Raw genomic sequence first — 11833 nt, 5'->3', positions numbered from 1 at the left:
TTTTTCCATGTGGAAATTGAAGAAATACATAATTATTTAGTTTTTAAATAGATTAATTATACATAACTTTTATTTTCATGTACCCTACAAATAAATGCAGTCATAATCATATAATTCAATATAAGTATTAGGGTAAGTTATACAAATGGTCCCTATGGTTTAGGGTAATTTATGTACTTGGTCCCTAACAACTTTTTTAACTCAGAATCCCTATTGTTTTATTTTGTTGCGTTGTTGGTCCCTAGTTATGTTAAAAGGACTATTTTACCCCTGATATTTTTTACTTATTATTATTATTATTAACTAGATTATAACCCGCGTTAAACACGGGGAACGCATAAAAAACATACAAATATCTACAGATATTACATAATAATTATAAAAAAAAATTATGGTTATTGGTATTATTGAAATGTGTAGAAGATACATTGAAATCGATAAATATCTATAATCGTTGAAGGACCTCATTGTATACAACATTTTTTGTTTTTTTAGTTAAATGACATTCCTCGTCACATATGGTTATGATATTGTTATATAAGCATAAGTATTCTAATTAGACGTTCATTCCATAAGAAGGATACTTAATTTAAGCCTATATTGACAACAATATACCGTTTTTTTCACTGTATTAAATATTGACAACTATTTCATGTATTCAAATAAAGTCATAGAGTATAATTTATGGAATATTAAATGTTATATAGATTTAATTTTAGTATATCATCAATGAAAATTCTTTTTTTAAATCATGATTGGTTTATTGTAAATTGATTATGAATATAAGTGCTAACTTTTATGTTTGTTCTTATTTATTTGGTGTTCCGCACGAACTTTGCATTAGTTTTGGTGCAACTTTGAATAATTTTAATATATCATCAATGTAATTTGGTATATCTTTCAATTATATGAAATATCAAATAATGACATTTCATTACTATTGTGATAATTTAGTTAATATATTGCATTTTTTACTAATCTTAACAATTTTTTTTTTCTAATAACCGTAACGTTTTTACTAATTGTACTTACAAATCTCCTAATATCTTATAATTTTTATCTTAATTTATAATTTTTCATAACTATATTATTTTCAAGTTTGACAGTCTTAATAGTTATTTTTTTCGGTCTATTCAATTTTATATTTCATTGTACAACATCACCGTTTGTATATATTCTGAAATTTCATTTTAAAAATGCTTAATGTTTACATCTTGATATTTTTTTAATAAACTTGTGTAATAATTATGGAATATATATCTTGTTTGAATTAACATTTACTTTCTTCACTAAATTAAATTCCACATTAAATAGATATATTTTGGTAAATAATAATTATAATGGGGCAACATTATCTAAGACATAAATGTTTGATATACTTTTGGAGAGGAAAAATCGGGATCATTAAAAAGAATTATATAAAGAAAATTTGGGTGAAATTATGGATGAAATTACTGACGAAAATTATTTTGGAGGGAATTGTATATTTTGTAAAGTATAATACTATGACAAAATTCGAAATATGTATATTGTTGTATAAATTTATAAAATTTATTGTTACTATATAAAGATAAAACAAAGTAGGTTGGTATGTTAAAAAAATTCAATGAACGTATGTAACTAAAAAATGGAATTTGAAGATGAAAATTTAAAACTTAAAAGTATGAAGACATGTGATAAAAAAATATGTGAAAGAGCTCTGACAACATTTGACCAATTTGTTAGTGAGAAGATCATAAATGGACCCTCCTATAATGATCAACGAATTATTTACTGTATGACAAAAGGTGAATTATATAATTAGTGGATTCGAAATGTTTTAAGTAATGCTAAAATAAACATGTATATTGAAGTGTAGATGAACATGTCATTTTCATGCAAACGACATGTTTTATGGTATCATGTAGAAAAATACTTTAGAAAATAAAATGTTTTAAACACATATACTTAACTTAGATCCTCATCAACCAGGTTCATCAACCGTTTCTCCCTTAAATTTTCAATAATCACTTTCATGGGATTAGTCGACACAACATGACCAAGAAAATCTGGAACAAAATAAATAAATAAACGGTTGTTGTATTATAGATATGTAATACAATAAATATTTACATGTAGATAAGGTAGAATGTAAAATAAAATCTTACCAAATGCAACACGAGTGTCGAGACTCCTGACTATCAAATCCTGGAAAGTCACAAAATTATAAGGATCCACCATAACAACAAAATCATTTGATACACGAACTTTGGTTGTTTTGTAGAAATTATTCCTATGCTTATGATCAACCACCATGTAATTTACTTCATTTCTGGCCATACCAAACCTACTAATTTCCCTTACATATCCTTCAACAAAGAGAGCTTCAAACGAACTAATGAGATTTTTTTATTGTTGCTTGTATTTTAGTGCCATGTAAGTGAAAAAAAAATGGTTAAGTTTAAAATTTTATAAATTAAAAGCAACATAATAATAAAATGAAAAATTATACCTACTCGTCAATTAAAATCACGTCCAAGCTGCTGAACATGTTTGGGTTGTTTTTTTTATTTGTTTCCAAAGCAATAGTACTTGAACATGGATGTTTCAGGTTTCCTTGGATGCATCGATGTCAACAACCTTATCAAAGACGATCTCATCGCGATTGTTTTGTGCCATGGGTATAAAATGAAAGAGAAAACAGTTAGAATTAGAAGGTACTTTTATATGAAATAAAAGGGATGTATACAATGTATTTATCTATAAAGAGGTATGATTTATAAAGATTTATGAAAGCTATTATAGTTGTCAACAAAATTGTTTTCATACTTAATTTCAAAGGATGCATAAATAGATTATATATTATTTCCTATTAAATCAACCTAAAATTGTAATAGGATCATACAAAAATATTTTAAAATCATACCAAAACTAACTGGATTCTTATGACATAATAATTAAAAAAAATCATAATCATCTCTAATATATAAAAATAAAATTTTCCTAATTAGTGTCAATTCCAAAGATAGTTAATTTATGTTTTGTTAAAGGTACGTAATATATTTTCCTGATTATTTGAAAAGTTTCAGAAAAGTGGTTAACCGATTTCATGTAATTCGTGACAAAAAAAATCGAAATATATGAATACATATATTTGATATAGGAACAAAAAAATAATCGAAAAAAATATAAAAAGCGGAAAAAAGGTACTGACCTTCTACTGCACAACAACGAATGTTTGAATCAGAGAATGATGATGGAAGTTATAAACAATAAGAATGATGTTGTAGGAGAATGTTTGAAGAAAAGCAACGATTGAAAATAAGTGTGAGCTGCAAATTCAATGATGAATTATATATGTATGTGATAATTTGAATATGATTTTTTGGTATTAATGGTTTCCTAATAAAAGTAGATTTTATATTAATGGTTTACTAATATAAACATATTTATATTAATGGTTGATATTAATGCCTTAATTGAAATGATTTGCTACTAATATGTTTTTAAAGTTGACCATATTAAAACCTTTATAACCGGAAATTCAAGATTTAAAATATGAGAAGATTTTATTGGAATTAAATACATTCCATTTGGGGAAGATGATCTCATCAATTTGATCTAAGGGTAGAAAACATATGATTGAAATACAATCAAGGGTCCAGATTGTTTAAAATGATGTCATAAGGTTTCTCTTTTAATAATATTTAGAGATTAAAGAAATTTGATTATTAGATGTGTGGGTCCCACTTCCCACCTCCTACCATCACCTTATTCTTCTTGTTTTTCCTCCACAAACTACCACCATGCCTTCGTCTTCTCCATCAAGACCATCGTCTTGACCTCCATCTTACCAGAAATCTATCAATCTTCATTTTACTGACAAATCATGAAAAAGAATCCAAAAATCAATAAAAACAAAATAAAACTTTTTCCACAAGAAAAACCTAGATGCAATATGATACACAAAACCCAACCCAAATCATAATCCCGTTTAAAGTTTATCTGGAAATCAGTAGCAAGAATCTTGATTGGGAGTCCATTTTATGGTCATAGTTCCGTTGAAATTTTTTAATCCCGTATAATCCTATACTCAAAAAACCTTTAAACCAGTTAAAATCCCATACAAAAAAAATTAAATCCCTAAATTCATTTTTACTGTGTGATTTCATTTTTTTCAAATCTGAAGACAAATTGATGTGTACAAATTATACCTATCTAACTTTAAATTTATAAACCTAACTACTTATTCACTAATACACCTATAGGCAGTGTATCTAGTCAGTATATAGTATAGTAAAGTAAGTTGAGTATCGAACACAGGGAACAAATTTAGATAATAATTTAGCTACTGAAAATTAATCTAAAAACAATTAACTGAAGTGGGAGTTTTATCTGGTTTTGCAAGTTTAGATTAACTTAAAACAAACTCTTAGCTAAAAACAGATGTAATCAGGCTAATAAAAAACACTTTCGTTTAGTTTTGAATCCACATTTTTCCTATGGTTAGTTCTTATTTATGGATTAATGAAGTTGGTTACCAATTTATATGTAATTAGCAATTTTGGTCCAATCTACTAATATTTTTACGATTCATGTTCTATTATGCAATGGTTATACACAAGCAAACACATAATTGATTATTAATGATGATTAGGCTATGTAAGATATATCTAAGATAATTATCTATGGTCAAGACAATTAATCAAACACAATTATGATCACAATTATGTTCTCCAACACAGTTAAAGTTGTTACCTTTATTATTTTATCTAAGATGTGGTCACTTCTAGCTCTAGCAATTTAATGGTCACTAAATTACTAGGTAACAAGTTCATGTAATTTAATGGTCACTAAGCTACACTTAACTTGAATCAAAGCAAAAAAGATGCAAACTTTAACATGCTAGGTAATGTTAATCAAACACATGCATAAACCAAATTCATATAATAAAGAAACTAAGTCATAGTTTTAGGTTTTATCTAACTAAACGAAAATATACTAAATTAGCTACTCATGACAGTAATCAAACACAAAAACTCAATAGGAATAAAGCTAAGCATGATCAAACCGAATGAATTGATGATGTTTTCTTCTAGATCTCTTTAACTCTTGAGCTCCAATCGTTTCATTCTCTTCTAAGGATTTTCCAGGGGTTTTTGTCGCAATACTTCTCCATAAAGTCACCTCCAAGTCTCCCAATCCGTCCTAATGTTCGGATATATATACTTGCCTAAAATCTAGCCACCACGTCGTGGTCTTCGAGTTTATCCCGTATTCTCCAAGTCAGCGTCAAGAATCGTGAATATTCCATTCACCACGTCGTGGTTATGGAGAATCAACATTTTCTCCAAACATGAAAGTTGTCCGAAATTGTGTCTAGTTTTCAGATCATTTTGAATCACGTCAATCAAAGTTACGAGTCATGAGATATGGCCAAAATACTGACAAGTGGTCAAGCTGTCCAACAACATTCTTTTTGTGTCTTCGACTTGCTTAAGCTCGTATTTTCCTACTTTCAGCTTCTGTATTGCTTCCGAGCATGTATTTTACACTACATAACAACATATAATATATTAAGTACCTTTCGTTCTATAGTATAACATAAAATATTAAGATAATGTATATAAGATATGGCTAAATATGCACATATCACAAATCCACCAAAAATACTAGATTTCACTTTTATCAAATCGGTAGACAAATCCACCAAAATACAAGAGAGATGAGAAGGGGAAGAACCGGAGAAGGTCCATGGCTACTTGAATACTATATAAAAAAGGAAGACATGCCTATGTAGAAAACATGCATCTGTTAATTGAATTCACAAATACAAGGATAACCCATCTGTAGAAAAATGAAGACATATACTGATACTCGAAGGTTTACCCAGAAAAACCCAAGATTTTAATGAAATCGATGGCTGCATTTGCAAAAAAAATCAAGAAAACCCCTCGGAGAAAATCCAGAAAACATGAAGATAGGAACTTACGGTGTCGGTTCTCTGACAATCTTTTTTCGTGATAAAATGCAAATAAGTGTTCTTCTGGTTCGAGTTTTCCAAAATTTTGGCAAGCTTCTTTCGATGATCTATTTTCGTGAGGTTTTAGACAGTTCCATATGAGATAATGTTGGTTGTCGGAGGTGATGGTTAGTATAGAGGTGCATAGGCTGTGTCAGACAAGAGGGGTGGGGGATGTCGTCTGCAACCATGGATGTGTGATTACATGGGGAAGATTTATGATGTAATTTACTCTAAGATCGAAGGAATGAGAACCTTGAAGGGGGAAGTAATTTTGCATTGTGGGAACTATTGGTGGCGACAATTTTCCGCCAACTCTAGTATGATGGAGATTAGTATGACGGAGATGGTGAAGGGGAGGCGAATGAATTTGTTGTGGGACCATTTCTGTTTAATACTATTATTAACAATTAATAAATAATATATATATATATATATATATATATATATATACACACACACACACACAAATGACAATATAGTCTTTTTAGGTTTGGTGGGGATTAAATCCGAATCAAAATAAAATTATAAGGATGACACGGGTTAAAAAAAGTTGTTAGGGACCAAACACGTAAATTACCTCAAACCATATGAACCATTCGTGTAATTATAATATAAGTCTTCAATTTCAAACATTAATGTCTCTTCTATTATCATATTATTTTATACAATAAATACAATTATTCTCTTTCAATTATTTATAATCGTAAAGGTTTAAATATAAACTCTAAGTCAAACTTTATATATGCTATAAAAGGGATATTTTTTCTTCGAGCCATATATATTTGAAACTCTCATGATTGTTCATTTTACTACTACAAATTAGGGATGAACATTTTGTACCAAATCCTAATCCCTTAATGATACCGTAATGGAACCGGTACTGAACCGTACCGAATTTAAAATGTGAGACGATACTCCATACTCCAAAATCATGAAATTCGAAATTCGGTACCGGTACCAGTAACGTTAATTCGGTATGGTACTCGGGATTGACTTTCAATCAAATTCTGTATTCGAAAAATTAGGAACGGTACTGGTCGGTATTGGTTCCGTCCCACGCTCATCCCCACTACAAATCAAAAGATTTTTTTTTAATTATTGATGATTAAATGATTCATTGAAATGTGATGTTAGTTATAATTACTATATTGATTAATATTTAAATATAAAACTAAAATTTAAATGTCAAATTAACAAAAAAATATCGATCAAAAACTATTTTTTATATTAATAGAATTTTTTAAAAAAGGTAGTTTCTTAATAATTTAAAGTTAACAAACTTTTAAATATAATGTTTAACATTACAACTAAATCAAACATTAAAATCCACCAAGGTTCTAAAAAGCTCGCCGCATGCCGCCAAGCTTTACCAAAACGTCCCATTAACTCATATATGTGTATAAAATAGAATAATAGGTGAAAATACATATAAAAATATTAATTATATACAAAATTGTTGTCTTAAGTCACGCCTTACTAACGACGTGGCTTGCCAAGGCTCGGAAAAGCTTGAGGCTTGACATTGCCGTCAAGTCACGTCTTACGTTTTTTAGAACCTTGAAATCCACACACAACCTACACATAGATCCCATTGAACTGATATGATTACAAAAAATGTCTATCTAAATTGATTAAGATAAAAATTACTAAAAATCAAGAAATAGATCTATTCACGTCTATTAAATTGATGTGGTTTTCATATTCATATATTTAAAATAATTAAAAATTGATGAGGTTTTAATATTCGTATACTTAAATTAATTAAAATGTGTTATGCTATATTACTATAAAAAATTAATAACTCTAAAATAATTTATAATAATATGGTTATTTTTAATATTCAATAATTTAATTATATTATTGTAAACAATGCGTATATTTGTGATAATTTTAATGATTAATCGTAAATCGGATTGATTTTTCAAACCTGTTTCGAACCATAAACCGGTGTTTGTGCATCTCTAACTAAATCTTGTGTAAATGCATCCGCATCTTTTCTATAGAGTGTGTTCGGCAAAATTAGCTGGTAGCGAGTAGCTTGTAGCGGGTAATGGGTAGCTTGTAGCGTTTTGTTAAACGCTACATGAAGTAGCATTTGGATTTGTAACGTTTTGTTTAAACTAAACGCTAGAATCTTGTAGTGCCGAACGAGGTTTTCTGTTTCAAACGGAGCGTTTTGTCAAACGCTAGAAGCTAGAAGTTCTTAAACGCTCCCAAACGCTCCGTGCCGATCACGCCCTATTTCAATATAGATATTTTGGGCTTATTGGGCTTCCAAAGGAAAGAACTATACTGGGCAAGCGATGCTTGCCCATAGATAGTGTCATGTTGATAGCACCATGAATCCATAACAATTAACAATTCACATGTTGTCTTCTTTGATTCTCTCCACCAGTTTCAGTTATGTCCACAAAAATGTTGTGTGCTCCAGCACGCACCCGATTTCTGCCATCATTTTCAATTTCAATTCCCCAACTTTCTTCCGCCGGAAGTCTCTCATCCTCCGCCGTGACCCCTAAACACCGATCAAATCACCATGTCGGAACAACAGCAGATCGTTGAACACGTGGTCCTCTTCAAAGTAAAACCAGATGCCGACTCTAGCAAACTCGAGGCTATGGTGAGTGGACTCAACGGCTTAGCATCACTCAACCTCACCCTCCACCTCTCCTTCGGACAACTCCTTCACTCTCGGTCATCGTCGCTTACCTTCACTCACATGCTTCACAGTCGGTACAGATCAAAGGAGGATCTCCGGGAGTACGCCGTTCATCCTGAGCACGTTCGCGTCGTCAACGAGAATAAACCGATCATTGATGACGTCATGGCCGTTGATTGGATGTCTAATGGTGCTAGTGTCTCACCGAAGCCAGGGTCGGCGATGAGAGTTACATTTCTGAAGTTGAAGGAGAATTTAGGGGAAAATGAGAAAGCTAGGGTTTTGGAAGTGATTGGAGGAATTAAAGATCAGTTTCAAGCGATTGAACAGCTAAGTTTGGGTGAGAATTTCTCTCATGAAAGGGCGAAAGGGTTTACGATCGCTTCAATCGCTGTTTTACCTGGGCAGGCTGATTTGGAGGCACTGGATTCAAATTCGGAGGTTGTGAACTTGCAGAAGGAGAAAGCCGGTGATTCCACAGAGAGCGTGGTGGTTGTTGATTATGTGATTCCGCCTCCGCAGGTGGCTAATCTCTAATGGATGCCTGTTCCAGGTTCTTTACTTTTCTTCGAGTATGTGTTGCATTATGTTTAACCCTTTGTTGAATAATATTTATGTATGTGATGCTCTTGTGTTATCAATGTATATAAAACTCTTGGTAAGATAAGACCTGTGATTTTCATCTTGATTTAACGATTGTTTCATTCTTTTGCCCATTTATATGATTCGAGTGCAATTTATCATTCCAAAAATCCTTATTCATCCCATTGACCACATTTCTCGTTACACATCTAAGAATTCGTTACACATTTTCCTTCGACGAATCCCCAAAATGTTTGCATCATCGGCAAAAAATATACGTGACATCTGAAAATTTATTCAAATCCAACTTGAACACGTTGAAACGCACCTTTACTTTGAGCTCCACCACATGCAAATATTCTATTGATAAAATAAATTAGAAAAAAAAAAGATAACAAATCACTTTGACGAAGGCTTTCGGAATTTCAAACTCTAGTGTAGGTGACATGTTTACAAGATCGAGTCATGTAACGAAAAACAAAGTTGGATCAAAGTGCAACCATTTCTATAATTTACTCCTATAAAACCGAAGAATAAGTGGTTGTGGAAAAAATAAAGATAAAATTGCAAAAATAGTCCATGTGGTTTGCCAATTTATTTGGGTAAAGTCCAAAAAAAAGTTTATTTGCAAAAAAGGTCTTTATTTGGTGGTTTAGCTGTGGTTTTGGTCCCTATTTCGTTAACTTTAACATTTGATTGTTAATTTTTTTTAAAATGACAATTTTACCCTCATGAACTATATTTGTAGTTATCTCTTTACCAAATTACAAGGACCATTTCTGTAATTCTTCTTTTTAAATTTATTAAATTATTATATATTAATTCTTCTTTCTTTTTGATTTTATCGAACTATTATACATTAATTCTTTTTTTAATTTTTTATTGGATTAATTTTTTTATCTGATTATTATATATCAGTTAATTTTATTTTTAATATATAATATTTATATATTAATAAATATTATATTAGTATATTATTAATTTCTTTTAACTATTTTAAATTTTTTTTATTGGATTATTTTATTTTAAAAAAACTATTAGGTTTTTTATTGGATTATTACATTTAATTTATTATATGTTATATATAATAAATAATATTTTAGTGGATCATTAATTTTTTTAATGTATACTATTAATTCTTTTTAATTTATGGGTTCTACCACAAAGTCTTCGGAATACACAAAAGCACCGCATCACATTGTCGAAAATCGTCGGGACCACCGCTAATCATCTTCATTGGAGGTCCAACGGAAACACTACCAACCTGTTTCACCCAATGCCGCTATCCAGTAGCCACCTGCGAAAACATCTTCACAATCCGTCAGAATCCTTTATATTTGCCACTAAGCCGATCGTTTTCCACTAGAACCATTACTATTTGAACCACCAAAAAGTCCAACCCAAACACCCCTGTCAGTTCCTCCATTTGTTTCCTTTTACCAGCTTACGCAACAACTACCTGGTCAGTTCCTCCATTCGTTGCCTTCCACAACCCATGCACAACTTATAACATCGAAGCTTCAAGCATGCACTACCTGAAAAGATCTAGCGGTGGATCTGGTGGTTTGAAAACCCTATAACTAACATTGTCACCATTGATGACAATGTGGGTAGTCAATTGGTGTAGTTTTGGTTGAGAATGACGGATTGTAGGCAATAATGGACGATTTCCGATCCAAACACCCCTGGTCACTTCCTCCATTCGTTGCTTTCTACTACCTTGCGCCGCCACATCATCTTGTCGGAAATCGTCGATCGTTGCCTACAATATGTTATTCTCAACAAAAACTACCCCAATTAACTACCCACATTGCCGTCAATGGCGACAATGTTAGATATTGGGTTTTTCAAACCACCAGATCCACCGCTAAATCTTTTCAGGTAGTCAAGACTTGAAGCTTTAATGTTATAAGGTTGTACATCGGTTTGTGGAAGGCAACGAATGGAGGAACTGACCAGGTAGTATGATTTTGTGGCGTAAGCTGGTAAAATGCAATAAATGGAGGAACTGACAGGGGTGTTTGGGCTGGACTTCTTGGTGGTTCAAATAGTGATGGTTATAGTGGAAAACGATCGGCTTAGTGACAAATATAAAGAATTCAGACGGATTGTGAACAGGTTGTCGCAGGTGGCTACTGGATAGCGGCGTTGGGTGACACAGGTTGGTAGTGTTTCCGTCGGACTTCCGATGAAGGTGATTAGCGGTGTTCCTGATGATTTTCGACATTGTGATGCGGTGCTTTTGCGTATTCCGAAGACTTTGTTGTAGAACCAATAAATTAAAAAGAATTAATAATATACATTTAAAAAAAATTAATGATCCACTAAAATATTATTTATTATATATAGAATATATTAAATTAAATGTAATAATCCAATAAAAAAATCTAATAACTTTTTTAAAAAAAAATAATCCAATAAAAAAATTTTAAAAAAATAGTTAAAAGAAATTAATAATATAATATTTATTAATATATAAATATTATATATTAAAAATAGAATTAACTGATATATAATAATCGGATAAAAAATTAATCCAATAAAAATAAAATTAAAAAAGAATTAATGTATAATAGTTCAATAAAATT

General features: G+C 30.8%; 1 protein-coding gene across 1 annotated transcript; it reads left to right on the top strand.

The window, feature by feature from the left end:
* The first annotated feature begins 8345 nt into the window (after positions 1 to 8345).
* LOC145117444 (stress-response A/B barrel domain-containing protein UP3-like) lies at positions 8346 to 9356 on the top strand. The gene has a single exon (XM_079053732.1). It carries the CDS (start codon positions 8541 to 8543, stop codon positions 9198 to 9200), a length of 660 nt encoding a protein of 219 aa, XP_078909858.1. The 5' UTR covers positions 8346 to 8540; the 3' UTR covers positions 9201 to 9356.
* The last annotated feature ends 2477 nt before the right edge of the window (positions 9357 to 11833 follow it).

The sequence above is a fragment of the Lactuca virosa genome, chromosome 5 (assembly GCF_052849685.1).
Source record: "Lactuca virosa cultivar CGN04683 chromosome 5, Lactuca_virosa_CGN04683_v6, whole genome shotgun sequence".
In the NCBI taxonomy this organism is placed as follows: domain Eukaryota; kingdom Viridiplantae; phylum Streptophyta; class Magnoliopsida; order Asterales; family Asteraceae; genus Lactuca; species Lactuca virosa.
The sequence above is the reverse complement of the archived record's forward strand: the minus strand, read 5'-3'. Positions and strand labels throughout refer to the sequence as shown.